At 51.9% G+C, this 17,364-nt stretch overlaps 1 protein-coding gene across 1 annotated transcript in view; it reads left to right on the forward strand.

Annotated features, from left to right (window-relative positions):
• Positions 1-15,426: 15,426 nt before the first annotated feature.
• The window catches only part of ric1 (RIC1 homolog, RAB6A GEF complex partner 1), a 161,512-nt gene continuing 159,574 nt past the window's right edge, over positions 15,427-17,364 (forward strand). Inside the window, exon 1 of the mRNA XM_038804247.1 lies at positions 15,427-15,567. Coding sequence (XP_038660175.1) covers positions 15,427-15,567 — 141 coding nt within the window. The remainder of the gene's footprint in view (positions 15,568-17,364) is intronic.

The following is a 17,364-nucleotide window of genomic DNA, read 5'->3' on the forward strand; positions in this document are numbered from 1 at the left end:
CCCAGGCATCGTTTGAGAGCCTTGGGGCAGTGGGGGAGGGGAAGCTCCATGAGGTGGCGCATGCGGTCGGGATCGGGCCCCAGTAGTCCATTTTGGACTACGTAGCCGAGGATGGCTAAGCGGTCTGTGCTGAACACGCACTTCTCTTTGTTATAAGTGAGGTAGAGGAGAGATGTGGTGTGGAGAAATTTAGCAAGGTTGACGCCATGGTCCTGCTGGTCGTGGCCGCAGCTGGTGACATTGTCTAAGTACGGAAACGTGGCCCGCAGTCCGTACCGGTCAACCATTCGGTCCATTTCTCGCTGAATTACCGATACCCCGTTAGTGACGCCGAAGAGAACCCTAAGAAATTGATACAGTTGACCGTCCGCCTCAAAGGCAGTGTAGGGACGGTCCGATTTACAGATGGGGAGCTGGTGGTAGGCGGATTTCACGTCAATTGTCGAGAAGACACGGTACTGTGCAATCTGATTGACCACATCAGATATGCGAGGGAGGGGGTACGCGTCGAGCTGCGTGTACCGGTTGATGGTCTGGCTGTAGTCCACGACCATCCTGTGTTTCTCCCCAGTTTCAACCACCACCACTTGGGCTCTCCAGGGACTGTTGCTGGCCTCGATAATACCCTCCCGAAGAAGCCACTGGACTTCGGACCTGATGAAGGTCTTGTCCTGGGTGCTGTACCGTCTGCTCCTGGTGGCGATGGGCTTGCAATCTGCAGTCAGATTGGCAAAGAGGGAGGGAGGGTCAACCTCGAGGGTCGTGAGGCCGCAAACGGTGAGGGGAGGTAGGGGTCCACCGAATTTGAGGGTGACGCTCTGGAGGTTACATTGGAAGTCCAGGCCCAGTAAAAGTGTCGCACAGAGGTTGGGGAGAACATACAGGCGGAAACGCTTGAATTCAACGCTCTGTACTGTGAGTTTGACCAGACAGAAGCCCCGGATTGGGACAGAGTGGGATCCGGAGGCCAGGGAGATCCGCTGGTTGGCGGGATGGACCGCGAGGGAGCAGCGCCTTACCGTGTCCGGATGGATGAAACTGTCCGTGCTCCCGGAGTCGATGAGGCAGGAGGTCACGTGGCCGTTGATAAGCACCGTCGTAGAAGCGGTGGCCAGGTTGCGAGGACGGGATTGGTCGAGCGTCATGGAGGCAAGTAACGGGCGATCGACCGAAGAGTCCGACGAGTCCGATGAGTAGCGGCAGCGACCCGGGTCCCGTGGTCCAGTTCCGAGGCGAGGACAAAATGGCGGCTTCTGGAGTACCTGCGGGGAAGAAGATGGCGGCGCCCATACAGCGCACGTTGCGGCGGCGGGGCAAGATTGCGGCGACCATGGAACGCACATGGCGGGGGCGGCAAAAGATGGCGGCGCCCACTGATCGCACGTGGAGTCGGGGAAGGCAGATAGCGGCGCCCAAAGATCGACGTGGCCCCGGGAGCAGCGGGCGGCAGGGCCCATTGTGCGATCGGTTGAGGTGAGGGGGAGAGTTCAGGCGTGATAGTGGCAAATGCGCGGGCCTGACACACTACTGCAAAGTGGCCTTTCTTGCCACAGGATTTGCAGGTCGCGGTGCGGGATGGGCAGCGCTGGCGGGGGTGCTTCTGCTGACCGCAGAAGTAGCAGCGGGGACCCCCAGGGTGTGGTGCGGCGAGCAGCGCAGGCATACTGCGTGGGCGCGGCCCCAGTCAGGGGGGTCGGTTGCGGGGTCCACGAGGGATAGGATGGGTGGGCCGCGCGGCTGGCGGGGTAAGATTGCACATTGCGGGAAGCGGCCGTCATTGAGTGCGCTAAGGTCTTTGTTGCTGCAAGATCGAGAGCGGCCCCTTCCAGCAGTCGTTGCCGGATGGGGTCCGATGCAACACCGTTACAAATGCATCCCGCATGAGGAGATTTGAATGTTCCGTGGCCGTGACGGCCTGGCAGTCGCAGTCCCGTACTAGAGGGATAAGGGCCCGCCAGAAGTCCTCAATCGACTTACCAGGTTGCTGAACGCGAGTGGCGGGTACATGTCTCGCAAACAGAGTGTTCGTCGACTGAGCGTAATTCTCTTTGAGAAGTTCCATGGCCCGGGCGTCGGTAGGCGCATCCTGAATCAGCGGGAACACGCTGGAGCACAACCTTGAGTATAGGAGTTGTACCTTCTGAGCCTCCGATGGTGTAGGGTCCGCTGAGGTGATGTAGGCCTCGAAAACAGCCAACCAGTGGTTAAAGTGTTTCCTGGAGTGTGGCGACTGCAGATCCAGCTGCAGGCGATCGGGCTTAATTCTGATGTCCATGGTGTTGGAAAATCTCACTGTAATAAATTGTGGTGCTAACAATTGCACACAAAGATTCAATTCGGTACAAGAGAGGCTTTATTACAGTGAGATGCTATTCCTTCGGCTGCAGCTGTAGAATGGCATCTCAGGGAAACTTATGAATATTTATACTGCTCCCTGTGGGCGGAGCTAGCTGGCAGGGGCTTACCAGAAAACCAGTAATACAGGTACTGTCATACATCCCCTAATGCAAGCACACACATATATATATATACAGTGGTAGATCACCACAGTCGTATGAGGAACGGTTGAGGACTCTGGATCTGTACTCGTTGGAGTTTAGAAGGATGCAGGGGGGGGGGGGGGGGGGGGGGTCGGGGTCTTATTAAAACTTGCAGGATACTGCGAGGCATGGATAGAGTGGACATGGAGAGGATGTTTCCACTTGTAGGAAAAACTATAACCAGAAGGCACGGTCTCAGACTAAAGGGACAATCCTTTAAAACTGAGATGAGGAGGAATTTCTTCAGCCAGAGGGTGGTGAATCTGTGGAACGCTTTGCCGCAGAAGGCTGTGGAGGCCAAATCACTGAGTGCCTTAAGACAGAGTTAGATAGGTTCTTGATTAATAAGGGGATCGGGGGAGAAGGCAGGAGAATGGGGATGAGAAAATATCGGCCATAATTGAACGGCAGAGCAGACTTGATGGGCCGAGTGGTCTAATACTGCTCCCATGTCTTATGGTCTTATGGTCTTATTAACCCGGATTTCTTTTTCATGTGCTTGTGAATTTGTTGCAGCAAACTTTGGGGCAACACGGTAGCATGGTGGTTAGCATAAAGGCTTCACAGCTCCAGGGTCCCAGGTTCGGTTCCCGGCTGGGTCACTGTCTGTGCGGAGTCTGCACGTCCTCCCCGTGTGTGCGTGGGTTTCCTCCGGGTGCTCCGGTTTCCTCCCACAGTCCAAAGATGTGCGGGTTAGGTGGATTGGCATTCTAAATTGCCCGTAGTGTCCTAAAAAGTAAGGTTGGGGGGGGTGTGGTGGTTGTTGGGATACGTGGGTTTGAGTAGGGTGATCATTGCTCGGCACAACATCGAGGGCCGAAAGGCCTGTTCTGTGCTGTACTGTCCGTGTGGAGTTTGCACATTCTCCCCGTGTCTGCGTGGGTTTCACCCCCACAACCCAAAAATGTGCAGAGTAGGTGAATTGGCCATGCTAAATTGCCCCTTAATTGGAAAAAATAATTGGGTAATCTAAATTTATATAAAAAAATGTCTGGCCATGTATAAATAGAGTCGGCCAGTAAGGCACCGACTAAAGAAGATCAGTAGGGAACTACTGGAGCTGTATATAGTAGTAGTTGAAAAATAAAGTGGCAATCATGCCACTGAGCCACCTCCAAATCTCTATCAGATACAGGTTGGAAATTTTCTTTCATCATGCCTCTATTCGGATTTTTGGATGTGTTTGATGCCGGACTGAATGATTGGAATCTGTATGCACAGAGGATGAGTTACTTTTTCTGGACCAACTGCAGAGAACAACCGCCAGGTAATCATCTTGCTAACTGGCTGTGGCATGCATACTTTGGAGTGATACAGAGCCTCACATACCCAGCGGCCCCAGACACTAAAACGTTCGATGAGCTTGTGGCTTTAGTAGGGCAGCACTTTAACCCGGCTGTAATATCCAGCGCGAAGCACACAGGGCAGGCTTTATGGTACCTTCGCTGAACTGGCGACGAGGATCAACTGGAGGCTGTCGACGTGCACCTCTGACATCTGTTGCTGCTTCCGCTCACTTGGGATTGAGACACGTCTTGCTCGCTCACTACGCCTCTGTGTGGAAGGATAGATGCTTCTGACCCTGCGATAGAGTCCTGGCCCCAGTACATGGACTGTCTCCGGTACTTCTTCAAGGCAAATAATAATATTACCAAAACTGAACGCCAAACGATAATTCTGCTGATGGCCTGCAGCACACATACTGTAAAATGTGTTCAGGGCCTTACGTTTCCAGTGGTACTGGACACCGTTGCGTTTGATCAGTTAATTACGCTGGTAGGGGACCACTTCAATCCGACGGCCTCTACCATCATACAGAGGTTCAGATTTAATACGGCGGTGCGAGCAGATGGGGAGTCAATCACCGTGTTTATCTCCCGGCTACACAAAATTGGTGAGAATTGTGATTATGATATCGTGTTAGCGGATATGTTGAGGGGTCGTTTAGTCTGCTGCATTAATGACCCTGGATATACAGAAACATTTGCGTGGTGAAGCTTCCCTGACTTTCCAGCAGGCTTTGCAAACAGCACTTTTGGAGGAAAATGCAGCTCTTGGCATGCTAGAGTTGGAGGGAATGGTGGTCCTCAGGTGCCATACCTCTGCCCTGCATCTCTGCAAGCAGACCATCGTGAGATCAGAAGCACCGTGGCACGCCCTCTTCAGACTCCAACGGAATGGATGGCGCCCCCTGTGCCAGACGTGGAAACTGCAACCATCTGCGGCACCCTTGTGATGGGCGCCACCCTGCCCGCACAGGCCATGCCACTCGCCAGCCTGTGCTTGCGCCCACCACGTTGATGGCCCTGAAGGGTCTGACACAGACTCAGAAGTGCAGCTCAACTGCCTGGCCACGCCCCAAATGGCTCCTATCCATATTCCGGTGAACGTCAGCAGTCACCTCCTCTGCATGGGATTAGATACAGGTGCTGCTGTATCCATTATCCCGTGTAAGGTTTTCAACCAAATTCGCCTTGGGGTGAGTGAATTGCGTTTGTTAGCCTCGACAGTACACCTAGCCATCTATACGAGGGATCAGTGCCTATCGAAGGCTCCCCCTTGACTTGCTGACCTACGGGCGTCAATCTCTTCGCCTCCCCCTCCATGTGGGGCAGTGGGACAGTCCCTGTCTGCTCGGTCGTGACTGGCTACACTGGCTGCACCTTGACTGGCCTCAGATATTCCAGGTGGAATCCGGGTGTTTGCGATCTGTTTTGTGGAAGTTCCTTGACATTTTTGGACTGAGCCTCGGGAAGATCAAGGGGGTCGTAGTGTACATCTGGGTGGACTCGCAGGCTGAGCGTCTTTTATTCCGAGTCTGTCAAGTCCCTTACGCACTTGTGGGAAAGGTTGAGGATGAACTGACGCATTTGGAGAGCCTTGGAATTATTCGGCTGGTCCAGTTTGCCGACTGGGCAGTACCGGTGGTACCAGTCATGAAACTTGACCAGTCTGTTCGCCTGTGTGGCGACTGCAAGTTCACCGTCAATATGACATCGCGTCTCGATCGTTACCCACTCCCCCGTATTGACGACATCTATGCCACATTGCGGCCGGGTCAACCTTCACTAAACTGGACATGAGCAATACATATTTACAGCTTGAGCTCCACGAGGCCTCCAGACCGTTTGTCACAATCAACACCCACAAAGGCTTGCATCAATATACTCGTCTCCCATTTGGCGTCTCTTCAGCCTGCGCCATCTTTCAGCACGTGATGGAGGGGCCCTACGCAACCTTTCCCCAGTAGCCATTTACCTTGACGATATCACAGGCACCACGGAGGCTCAACATCTTCAGATTTTGGAGGAGGTACTACGCCACTTTTCCAAATCTGGTGTCCGCCTCGGTGGGGAGATATGTGTGTTTCACGCAAAGGATGTTGTGCATTTGGGCTACCGTGTCGACTGCACTGGCTTCCACCTGATGGCTGACAAAGTGTAAGTTGTTAATCAGGCTCCGACGCCAATGAATGTGATGGAGCTCCATTCATTTTTGGGCCTAGTTAATTATTATGGCCACAACCCTGGCCCCCCTCAATTGGTTGCTGCAGAAGGACAGGCCCTGACTGGGCACAGTGCAAGACTCTGCTTTCCAATCGGCGAATCTAGAGTTGGCCTCCTCCAATGTTCTTATGCATTATGATGCCACCAGGCCCCTATACTTAACCTGTGACGCCTCAGCGTATGGGATTGGTGCAGTGCTCCCACACCACATGGGTGATGGCCTCGATCGTCCCATCGCTTATGCGTCCAGAATGCTGACGGCCATTGGAGTGCGACTATGCTCATATTGAAAAAGAGGGCTTGATGGTCAACTTCCGGGTCAAGCATTTTCACCAATATGTGCACGGTCATCATTTTCTTATTATAACAGGCCACAAACCCAATGCTGGGCCTGTTTCGGGAAGGCAAAGTGGTGATTGCTGATTGCTTTGGTTCGCATAATGGTGGGCCCTTCTTTTGCTGGCCTATCTATGTTTCTTTGAGCACCGTTCCTTGAGTCGCCTCTGTTGCTGCACCAAGCGGTGGACCCTCCCAAGGTGGACAAAGTCATGTCGGTTCTTAATTTCGTGGACTCCTTGCCGACGACGGCTATGTGCATCCGCGACTGAACCCCAATATAACCCCAGGCTATCCAAAGTTCACCATTTGGTTCTGGCCGGTGGTCCACGTCAACAACTCACAGTGGAACTGAAGGCTTTTTCAACAAAGATGGCAGAGCCGCCTTCATGAAGTCGAACGGAGTCCAACATGTCCGCACGGCACCCTATCACCCTGCAGACTGTCAAACGGGGCCTCAAAAGAAGACCGTGGGATCAATAGACACCAGGCTGGCTCGATTTCTTTTTCCATGCCACACCACTGTGCATGTAGTCACGGGTGCAGCACCGGCTGAGTTGTTGATGGATCGACGTCTTCACTCGTTTGCCATTATTGCTCCCCACCATCAGCGCCAAGGTGCGCCGATTGCAAGAAATGCAAGGGTGTTAATCCCTCACCCTCTACGCCATTTCACACCTGAACAGCTGGTCTCAATTCGCAACTTTGGTGAGGGTCCTCACTGGCTCCCAGGGGTCATTGTTTGACAGACCGGTCCAGTCTCCTATCAGGTCCATGTGTGCGGCCAACTAATGAAAAGACACCTTGACCACGGTTGTGCCCATTCATCTACTCCTCCTGGGGGGGGGGGGGGGGGGGGGGGGGGGGCAGGTGTAATATCCTGTCACGAAGAAGGTGCGCACTACCCAACAGACCCCCACCCTGACGGATGCCTCGGAACTTCGCTCTTTCCTTGGTCTCATTAACTATTATGGGACGTTTCTCTCGAACCTTGTAACCTTGGCTCCCTTACACATGCTTCTGAAGAAAAATCATGTATGGACCTGGGGCCAGCCGCAGCTCCTCAGCAGGTGAAGTAGCAGTTGTCATCTTCCGGGTTACTGACCCATTACAATCCCGCCAAAAAATTACACATCACATTCAACACCTCCCCCCATGGTATCGGGGTGACCTGTCCCACTGGATGGAGAATGGAAAGGAACGGCCGATCACCTTTGCCTCCCATACTTTGGCTGCAGTGGAAAGGAAGTACTCACAGATCGAGAAGGAAGATCTGATGGTGGTCTTCACAATGAAGTGTTTTCACCAATATGTCTACGGCTGCCACTTCATTATTGTTACAGGTCATAAGCCTTTGCTCGTGCTTTTCAAGGAGGTAAAACGATTCTGGCCATTGCCTCCATGCGAATCCAGCGCTGGGCCCTGTTCCTAGCCATCTGCTTGTATTCCTTCGAACATAGGCTGGGGAACCAAAGCACGAAAGCCAACGCACTGAGCCGGTTACTTAAACAACTGCCCCCTTCTCCACCCCCAGCAGGTAGTTGTGACTCTGAATTCCAAACCCTATCAATTCTATAAGTGAGGTGGCAGGTTGATTCAAATCATTCACACAGAAAAGTCTTGAAGAAAATCCATTTTCACAGTTGGGAATGCAACAGAAATTGCTTTGAGGGCAATTAAAAGTTTGAGCAATTTAATTTCAATATATTTTGGGTTATGTACAACTGCTTTAGGAATAAACAGAAAATAAACATCCCTGTGGTTGTGACTCATAAAAAGTATCAAATCATTTTCTGCCAATTCAATTCACTCCACATGATATCAAGAAATCATTGAAGGCACTGGATACTGCTCTGACAATATTCCAGCAATAGTACTAAAGACTCGTGCTCCAGAACTTGCCGCACCCCTAGCCAAGTTGTTCCAGTCCAGCTACAACACTGACATCTACCCGGCAATGTGGAAAATTGCCCAGGTGTGTGCTATACACAAGAAACAGGTCAAATCCAACTCAGTCAATTCCCGCCCTATCAGAATACTCTTGATCATCAGTAAAGTGATGGAAGGGGTCATCAACGGTGCTATCAAGCCGCACTTGCTTAGCAATGATCTGCTCACTAACTCTCAGTTTGAGTTCCATCAGGATCACTCAGCTCCTGGCCTCATAACAGCCTTGGTTCAAACATAGACAAAAGAGCTGAACCCTTGAGGTGAGAGCAACTGCCCTTGACATCAAGGCAGCATTTGATCAAATATGACATCAAGGAGCCCGAGCAAAACTGGAGTCAATGGAAATCAGGGGGAAACATTCCGTTGGTTGGATTCATACCTGGCACAAAGGAAGATGGTTGTGGTGTTTGGAGGTCAATCACCTCAGTTCCAGGACATCGCTGCCGGAGTTCCTCGGAGTGTTGTCCTCAACCCAACCATCTTCAACTGCCTTCAATGGCCTTCCTTCCATCATAACATCAGGAACGGGGATGTTCACTGATGATTGCACAATGTTCAGCACCATTCACAACTCCTTGATACTGAAGTAGTCCATTTCCAAATGCAGCAAGACCTGGACAATATCCAGGCTTGCGCTGACAAGTGGCAAGTTACATCTGCACCATACAAACGCCAGATAATAACCATCTCCAACAAGAGAGTCGAACAATCGCCTCTTTACATTCCATCATACTACTGTACCACCGCTGAATCTCCTATTATCAACATCCTAGGGGGTTACCATTGACCAGAAATTGAACTGGGCTAGCCAAATAAATACTGTGACTACAAAAGCAGGTCAGATATTGGGAATACTGCAGAGAGTAACTCACCACCTGACTCCACCATCTACAAGGCACAAGTCAGGAGTGTGATAGAATAATCACCACTTGCCTGGAGCAATGCAGCTCCAACATCACTCGATATCTTCCAGAACAAAGAAGCCCACTTGATTGGCACCCCATTCACAAACATTCACTCCCTCCACCACTGACACCCAATTGCAGCAATGTGTACCATCCACAAGATGTACTGCAGGAACTCACCAAGACTCCTTAGACAATCTATTCCAAACTCACAGCCATTACCACCTTGAAGGACAAGGGCAGCAAACATGTGGGAACACCACCACCTGGAAGTTTTCTTCCAAACCACCACCATAATGACTGAGGACTATATTGCTGTTCCTTCACTCTCACTGGGTCACTCTTTGGTGTACGTACACCTCAGGGACTTCAGCAGTCTTCCACTATATTAGTGTTCACTTAGTTTAACCAGTCTATATGCTGATTGTGATGAATAAAATAAATTGTTGTACGTTAGTTTGTATTTTTGCAGTAATATAATTAAAACCGAGGTTAAAATGCTGACAGACTGTATGTCTGCTAGAGCTGTGATTAAAAGTGAGGTAATCAGTGTTTTTTGCAGATAGAGGGCTAATATAATGTTGTAACCATTAGAGCCCAGCTAAACAAATTGAGGTCCACAGACAAGGGCTCGAAACAGGGAACTGCTGCAAACACCCACCCAGCACGGTCTGTGGGTGAAGGGGCCCCCCGGAGTGCAGGGGACTACCCGCGTGGCGGACACACAGTGGACGGCCATGGCGGGTGTCCCCGGGACAAGGGGGAACCCCGGAGCGCAGGGACCCGACCGCATGGGGAGAGCAGTGATAGTGGACATCCTGGACGGCCCCCTAACAAAGGGAAACCCCAGAGGGCAGGGGCGCGTCCACCGGACAAATATGGTTAACCCCACAGGAGCAAGGGGGCAGAAGCCCCCCACCAGAATAGTCACCTGGAACGTAAGGGGACTTAATGGCCCAGTGAAGAGATCTAGAGTCCTCACCCACCTTAGAAACATGAGGGCCGACATAGTCTTCCTCCAAGAGACGCACTTGAGGGAGCAGGACCAACTGCGGGTAAGAAAGGGCTGGGTGGGACAAACCTATCATTCCTGTTATGGGGCAAGGGCCAGGGGGGTGGCGATCCTGATTGGCAAGAGGACAATGTTTAGGGCGACAAAGACGGTTACGGACCCAGGGGGACGGTATGTCATGGTCAGCGGGGCCCTGGATGGGGCGCCGGTAGTCCTAGTTAACGTGTATGCGCCCAACTGGGACGACACGAGCTTCATCCAAAAGACCATGGCAGAAATCCCGGACATAGCGACGCACCGACTAATCATGGGGGGGGACTTCAACTGTGTACAGGACCCAACGACGGACAGATCAAACCCCAGAACGGGGAAAACCTCAAACATGGCAAGGGAACTCAGTCACTATATGGAGCAGATGGGAGCAGTAGACCCCTGGAGATTCGCCCACCCGGGGGAGAAAGAATTCTCTTTCTTCTCCCCAGTACACAACGTGTACACCAGAATTGACTTCTTTGTGGTGGGGAAAACGGTGCTTCCAGAGATAGACAAGGTGGAATACTCCGCAATTGTGATATCAGACCACGCTCCACACTACATGGATGTGCGGCTAGAGACGGGAAGGGCCCAGCGCCCCAAATGGAGGTTGGACGGTGCCTTACTAGCTGACAAGGCCTTCAGCGAAAGGATAGCGCGGGCCATAGCGGAGTACACTGAGATCAACCAAAACGGGGAGGTCTCACCCTCCACGTTCTGGGAAGCGCTTAAGGCCGTACTAAGAGGGGAAATCATAGCCTACAAAGCGCAAAGAGATAGGGAGGAAAGGGTGGCTAGGCAGAAGCTGGTCGACTCCATACTGGAGGTAGACCATAAATACTCCGAGGCCCCGACCGTAGAACTCCTGGCGGAGAGGAAAGAATTACAAAGGAACTTTGACCTGCTCTCCACCAGGAAAGCAGTACACCAACTCCGCCAGGCACGCGGGGCCCTATACGAACACGGAGACAAAGCCAGCCGCCTGTTGGCCCACCAGCTGAGAAAGCAGGCAGCCAGCAGAGAAATTGCGCAAATCAGAGATACCAGAGGCACGTTGGAAACAGAACCAGAGAGGATTAACAAAACCTTCAAGGCCTTCTACCAAGAGCTGTACACCTCAGAGCCCCCAACGGGGAAGGCTGGGATGAACCGGTTTCTTGACGGACTGGACATACCAGTTGTGGGAGAGGGCAGAAAACGGGATCTGGAAGCACCACTAGCACTGGGAGAGATCATGGACAGCATTAGCTCCATGCAGGCGGGGAAGGCGCCGGGACCGGACGGATTCCCGGCGGACTTCTACAAAAAATTTGCGACAGCGCTGGCCCCGCACCTGCGGGAGATGTTCACAGACTCGCTAGCTAGGGGCACATTGCCACCCACGTTAGCACAGGCCTCAATCTCGCTGATACCTAAGAAAGACAAAGACCCAACGGAATGTGGGTCATACAGACCCATATCTCTGCTGAATGCAGACGCCAAAATACTGGCCAAAATCCTAGCCAAGAGGCTAGAAGACTGTGTACCTGAGGTGGTCACAGAGGACCAGACGGGCTTTGTCAAAGGTAGACAGCTTACCGCGAACATCAGGCGCCTGCTGAACGTGATAATGACCCCCTCCGGGGAGAGAACACAAGAGGTGATCGTCTCCCTGGACGCAGAAAAGGCCTTCGACAGAGTCGAGTGGAAATACCTCATAGAGGTACTGGAGCGGTTCGGGCTTGGAACAGGGTTCACCGCTTGGGTAAAGCTCCTGTACAACGCTCCCATGGCGAGTGTACAGACCAACAATACCAACTCCCAATACTTCCAGCTGCACAGGGGCACCAGACAAGGATGCCCACTGTCCCCGCTGCTGTTCGCACTAGCAATTGAACCGCTAGCAATCGCGCTCAGGGCAGCAAAAAATTGGAGGGGGATCCGAAGGGGAGGTAGAGAGCACAGAGTCTCACTCTATGCGGATGATCTGCTCCTCTATATCTCGGACCCACAAAGCAGCATGGACGGAATCATCGCGCTCCTGAAAGAGTTTGGAGCCTTCTCGGGCTACAAACTCAACATGAGCAAAAGTGAGATCTTCCCAGTACACCCGCAAGGGGGGGGGGGGGCAGCACTAAAGGGGCTGCCGTTCAATCAAGCCCGACATAAATTCCGCTACCTGGGGATCCAAATAGCCCATGACTGGAAAGGGATCCACAAATGGAACCTCACCAGCCTGACGGAGGAAGTTAAAAAGGACCTGCAAAGATGGAACACACTCCCGCTCTCCCTCGCGGGGAGAGTTCAGACGATCAAAATGAACGTACTGCCCAGGTTCCTCTTCCTGTTTAGATCCATTCCGATCTACATCCCCAAGGCCTTTTTCAAAGCGCTGGACAAACTCATCATGGCGTTCGTATGGGGGGGTAAAAATGCTAGGATCCCAAAGAAGGTCTTACAAAAAACAAAAACCAGGGGAGGGCTAGCCCTCCCGAATCTACAATTCTACCACTGGGCAGCAACAGCCGAGCGAGTAAGGGGATGGATCCAGGAGCCAGAGGCTGAGTGGGTGCGTGCGGAGGAGGCCTCCTGCATGGGAACCTCCCTCCGGGCCCTCGCCACGGCAGCACTCCCATCCCCACCCAAAAAACACTCCAGCAGCCCAGTGGTGACAGCCACCCTCCAATCCTGGAACCAACTGCGGCAGCAACTTGGCCTGACCAAAATGTCGAACAGGGCTCCCATCTGCAACAACCATAGGTTCACACCAGCACTGACTGACGCCACCTTCAAAAGGTGGAGGCAGGACGGGGGGACACTGACAGTCAGGGACCTATACACGGACGACAGGATCGCAACACTGGACGAACTGACAGAGAAATTTCAGCTAGCTGGGGGGAACGAGCTACGGTACCTGCAGCTCAAAAACTTCCTACGAAAGGAGACAAGGACGTACCCACAACCGCCACGACAGACACTACTGGAAGACCTACTGGACGCAAGTATCCTAGAGAAAGGGAACTGTAGTGACATGTATGACCGACTGGTAGATAGGGACGACACCGTACTGGACGCAACAAGGAGGAAATGGGAGGACGACCTGGGGATGGAGATAGGGTGGGGACTCTGGAGCGAAGCACTGCATAGGGTCAACTCCACCTCCACGTGCGCAAGGCTCAGCCTGACGCAACTAAAAGTGGTACATAGAGCCCACTTAACAAGAACCCGTATGAGTAGGTTCTTCCCGGAGGTGGAAGACAGATGTGAACGGTGCCAAAGAGGCCCGGCCAACCACGCCCACATGTTCTGGTCTTGCCCCAGACTCGTGGAGTACTGGACAGCCTTCTTCGAGGTTATGTCCAAAGTGGTGGGAGTGAGGGTGGAGCCATGCCCGATAGTGGCGGTCTTCGGGGTTTCAGAACAGCCAGATCTATTCCTGGGGAGGAGGGCGGACGCCCTTGCCTTTGCCTCCCTGATCGCCCGCCGTAGAATCCTGTTTGGCTGGCGGTCAGCAGCACCGCCCAGAGCTGCGGACTGGCTGTCCGACCTCTCGGAATCTCTCCAAATGGAGAAAATCAAATTTGCCATCCGAGGGTCGGACGACGGCTTCCACAGAACGTGGGAGCCATTCATGCAACTGTTCCGGGACCTATTTGTGGCCAATGTACAAGAGGAAGAATAGTCGGGGGAAGGTAGCGGGAGGGGGGGGGGGCTACAGGTTCGGTACGGGGGTTCGATGGCTAGCTAAGGCCCAAAACCAAACTAAATAAACATGTTGGGGGGGGGGGGGGGGGGCGGGCGCAGTTACCACTACGAAGATGCTTACCTGTAAATATGTATGTTAATTTTTGCGTGTTTGTTTGTTTTTTTTTTGTTCTTTTTCTCTCCTAACAATTTGTAATTTGTTCAATATAAAATATGAAAACTGAATAAAAACATTTATAAAAAAAAACAAATTGAGGCACATCTTGTCACAAGAGACAAAAGAATGCTTTGTGCTTTGAGTACAGCTGGTGTAGCTAACAGGAGGGTCAGGTCTGTCTGGGTGAAGGAGTTGATTCAAGGATTCTAAGCTAAACAGAAGGTTTTCAGCTTGGTATCAAAAAAGGTCTCTGACTCCAAGGACGCTACACCAAGATAAGCAAGCAGAACCTGGCTGACAACTTTATACATAAGTGGTATTTAAGGGGGGTTAACAGGAGAAGGCAGGAGAATGGGGATGAGAAAATTCTCCGCCGTGACTAAATGGTGAAGCAGACTCAATGGGCCAAGTGGCCTAATTCTTGTCTTATGGTTCAGGAAGCATAGACTTTCTTGAAATTTCAGACCAACCATAGAATTAGTTCGAAGGGAAGGTCAACCTGGTTGCGTTAAGTTTCTTTTATGGTGGGCACATGGGCAATGAAATAAGATTTATTATTCAACCACTGCCGAAAAGAAGGTATCAGTGGCCACCTTGCATTGGCAGGAGGTACATTGTTGTCAAAACCCAATGGGTTTCTTCAGGAAGGAAATTGGCCACCCTTACACCGTCCGGCCGGCATGTGACTCCAGACCCACACCAATGCGGTTGACTCTCAACTGCCCAAGGACAATTAGGGACGGGCAACAATGCTGACCATGCCAAAGACGCTTGCATCCCGAGATAGAAAGTTGCCAGGTTTTACCTCAGCCCTGTGGAAAACTCCCATCCGTCGAGAGGAGCCGCTCTCCGGGTCTTGAGGATGCCCACTCCGGGTGCCCCTCCCGTGGCGCCAATCCGCAATCCGCTGAGCAGAGCGGGTCAGCGCTGCGCTCCAGGTTTCGCGGACGCCCGACATCCGGGTTCTCTCTCTCTCTCTCTCTGACTCATCCCGCTCCGCCCCCTCCGGGACGCCCCGCCCCCTCTCCCCTCCGCCGCGTCATCAGCCGGAGACAAGATGGCGGGCGGGAGGTCGGTGGCGTCCGGAGGCAGTGTGAACGGCGGGCCACATCGTGTAGCCCTCGCCGCCGGCTCCGCTCGCCAGTGGTGAGCCCACCGCCACAGCGATCCCCGACTCGGGGGGGAGGCTGTTCAGCGCCCTTCCCCCCCCCCCCCCGGCCTCCCGGCTCTGGGTGGTGAGGGAACCGGAGCCCGTGTCTTAGAGGAGTCTTTGTGGAGAGCGGCTGGCGGGCCGGAGTCGGCCATGTATTTCCTCAGCGGCTGGCCCCGGCGGCTCCTGTGTCCCCTCAAGGGCTCGGAGAGACCGTTTTACATCCAGCCCGACTCGCGCAGACTGCTATTCGCGCTCCTGTCGCAGACGCAGATCAGCCTGTGGTACAGCAGGGTGAGTAAGACCATCCTCATCCCAGCAATATGTCTCTCTTATATAGATATATATTATATATATATATGTGTGTGTGTGTGCGCGCCGTACGGTCTGCTGTCCATCGGTGAGAACCCAGTGCAGTGCCAAATGCTGCTGCTCCCCGCCCCACTGAGTTGTCACTGGAGTCAAGTCAAATCTTCAGAGCCTGGGGATGTTGCCAAAGTCTATTTAAAACCCGAGTGAAAATGGTTTGTGTGCGGGGGACCCGACTAAGCTCGGATTTTGGGTTCGGTGGAAGGAGTATCCTGCCAGACGAGGGGTTAAGTAGCCGGGGTTCAACTGTTCTTTTTTTAAGTGTCTCGTCTCTACCGTTCTGCAGATCGGCGACGGTCTGGTTAGGTTTTCTTTGAAGTAGTCTTGAGAATAACAGCCGGTTCTTGTCCTGTCACGTAAGGCAGTATAGTGCCTTGCAATGCAATGCATGGAGAGGGCTGACATTCTCAATCCAAGTCTGAAACTTGAGTAATTTGTTAAGTAACATCAGAGTTCGGAGATCTGTTACTGTCTTTAACGCTTTCCATTTTGTACATCTTCTGTTCGTGCGTTTTCTTAGGGTAAGAGATTATATTGGTGCCTGATCATATGTTATTTGGTGTACAATTAGTATTATATTGCTAATAAACAGCTATCATATTTTCTCTATGGAAACACTATCACTTTCAAACTCTCAACTGGCTAACCTTTGACAGCTGTCAATCTGCACAGTCACTCCCTCACCTTTGCTTTCGGTACTCTCATGAAAACTCACTGAAGCCTACAGGGTTATAGGCTTGACGGAAAATTGTTTTAACCATTAGTCACCAGATCAAGTTAGAGCAATGCTGGGCTCTGCTCTTTTCTGTTAGAACTGCTCACTGTTCCAAAATCATCACGAAATGCAACAATAACCCTGGCTTCTTTTATCACTACAGTCTGTTTTGTCTGTCCTTGCAAGTCATTCCCTACCTGTTGTATCCTACCCTCACAATCAATTTCAGGGAGCTCGGGGATTCTTGTCACTGAGACCATCCATCCGGCTGCCTCTTCCACATATTGTCCTACTTCTTCCACTTGTTCACCATACCAATCTTTTCCCAAGGATGTCCTTGCTATAGTCCTGAATCTGCATCTTTCTTGAGCTTCTCTCCTCTCATGACGTCGCCTTGCAAACTTCCACCTCCTCAAAGCTCAACCTGACTCCTTAGTCCTTCTGAGCAGACACCACATCTCTAACATCTTTCTTCTCCAAAGTCCTTGAACGTGCCATCGCTTCCCATATCCGTAGCTGTCTTTCCTGAAACCCCAGGTTTGAACCAATTTGTCCCTGCTACTGTATTGAAATGGCGCTCACAAATTCTTCTGTTACTGTGACAAAAGTAAGCACTACCCCCCACCCATCTCTTCCTTCCCAACCTGTCTGCAGCTTTTGGCACAATTAACAGAGGCATCCACTAGAGCCTGTCTGCCATTATCCAGCTGTGTGTGACTGCACTTGCCTGCTTATATTCTTATCTAAAGCCAACTAATCTTTCAGAATGGCTTCTATTCCTGCATCCACACCAGTGTTTGTTTGGGAAGCATTCCAAATCTCAAACCTAAGAAACAGCAAAATGAGGATATTAAATTTAAAATATTTGTCATCTTCAGATCATTTCATTCCATTGCAGCACCTTTCTATGCAACCTTGCAACTTCTTTGGCCTGCAAGAGTCCTTTCTGTTTATTTTCTCTTTTCATATTTCTGTCATTTTGGTCCGTGGATCCATAATCAGGGTGT

Source organism: Scyliorhinus canicula, chromosome 8 (assembly GCF_902713615.1).
Source record: "Scyliorhinus canicula chromosome 8, sScyCan1.1, whole genome shotgun sequence".
Taxonomy (NCBI): domain Eukaryota; kingdom Metazoa; phylum Chordata; class Chondrichthyes; order Carcharhiniformes; family Scyliorhinidae; genus Scyliorhinus; species Scyliorhinus canicula.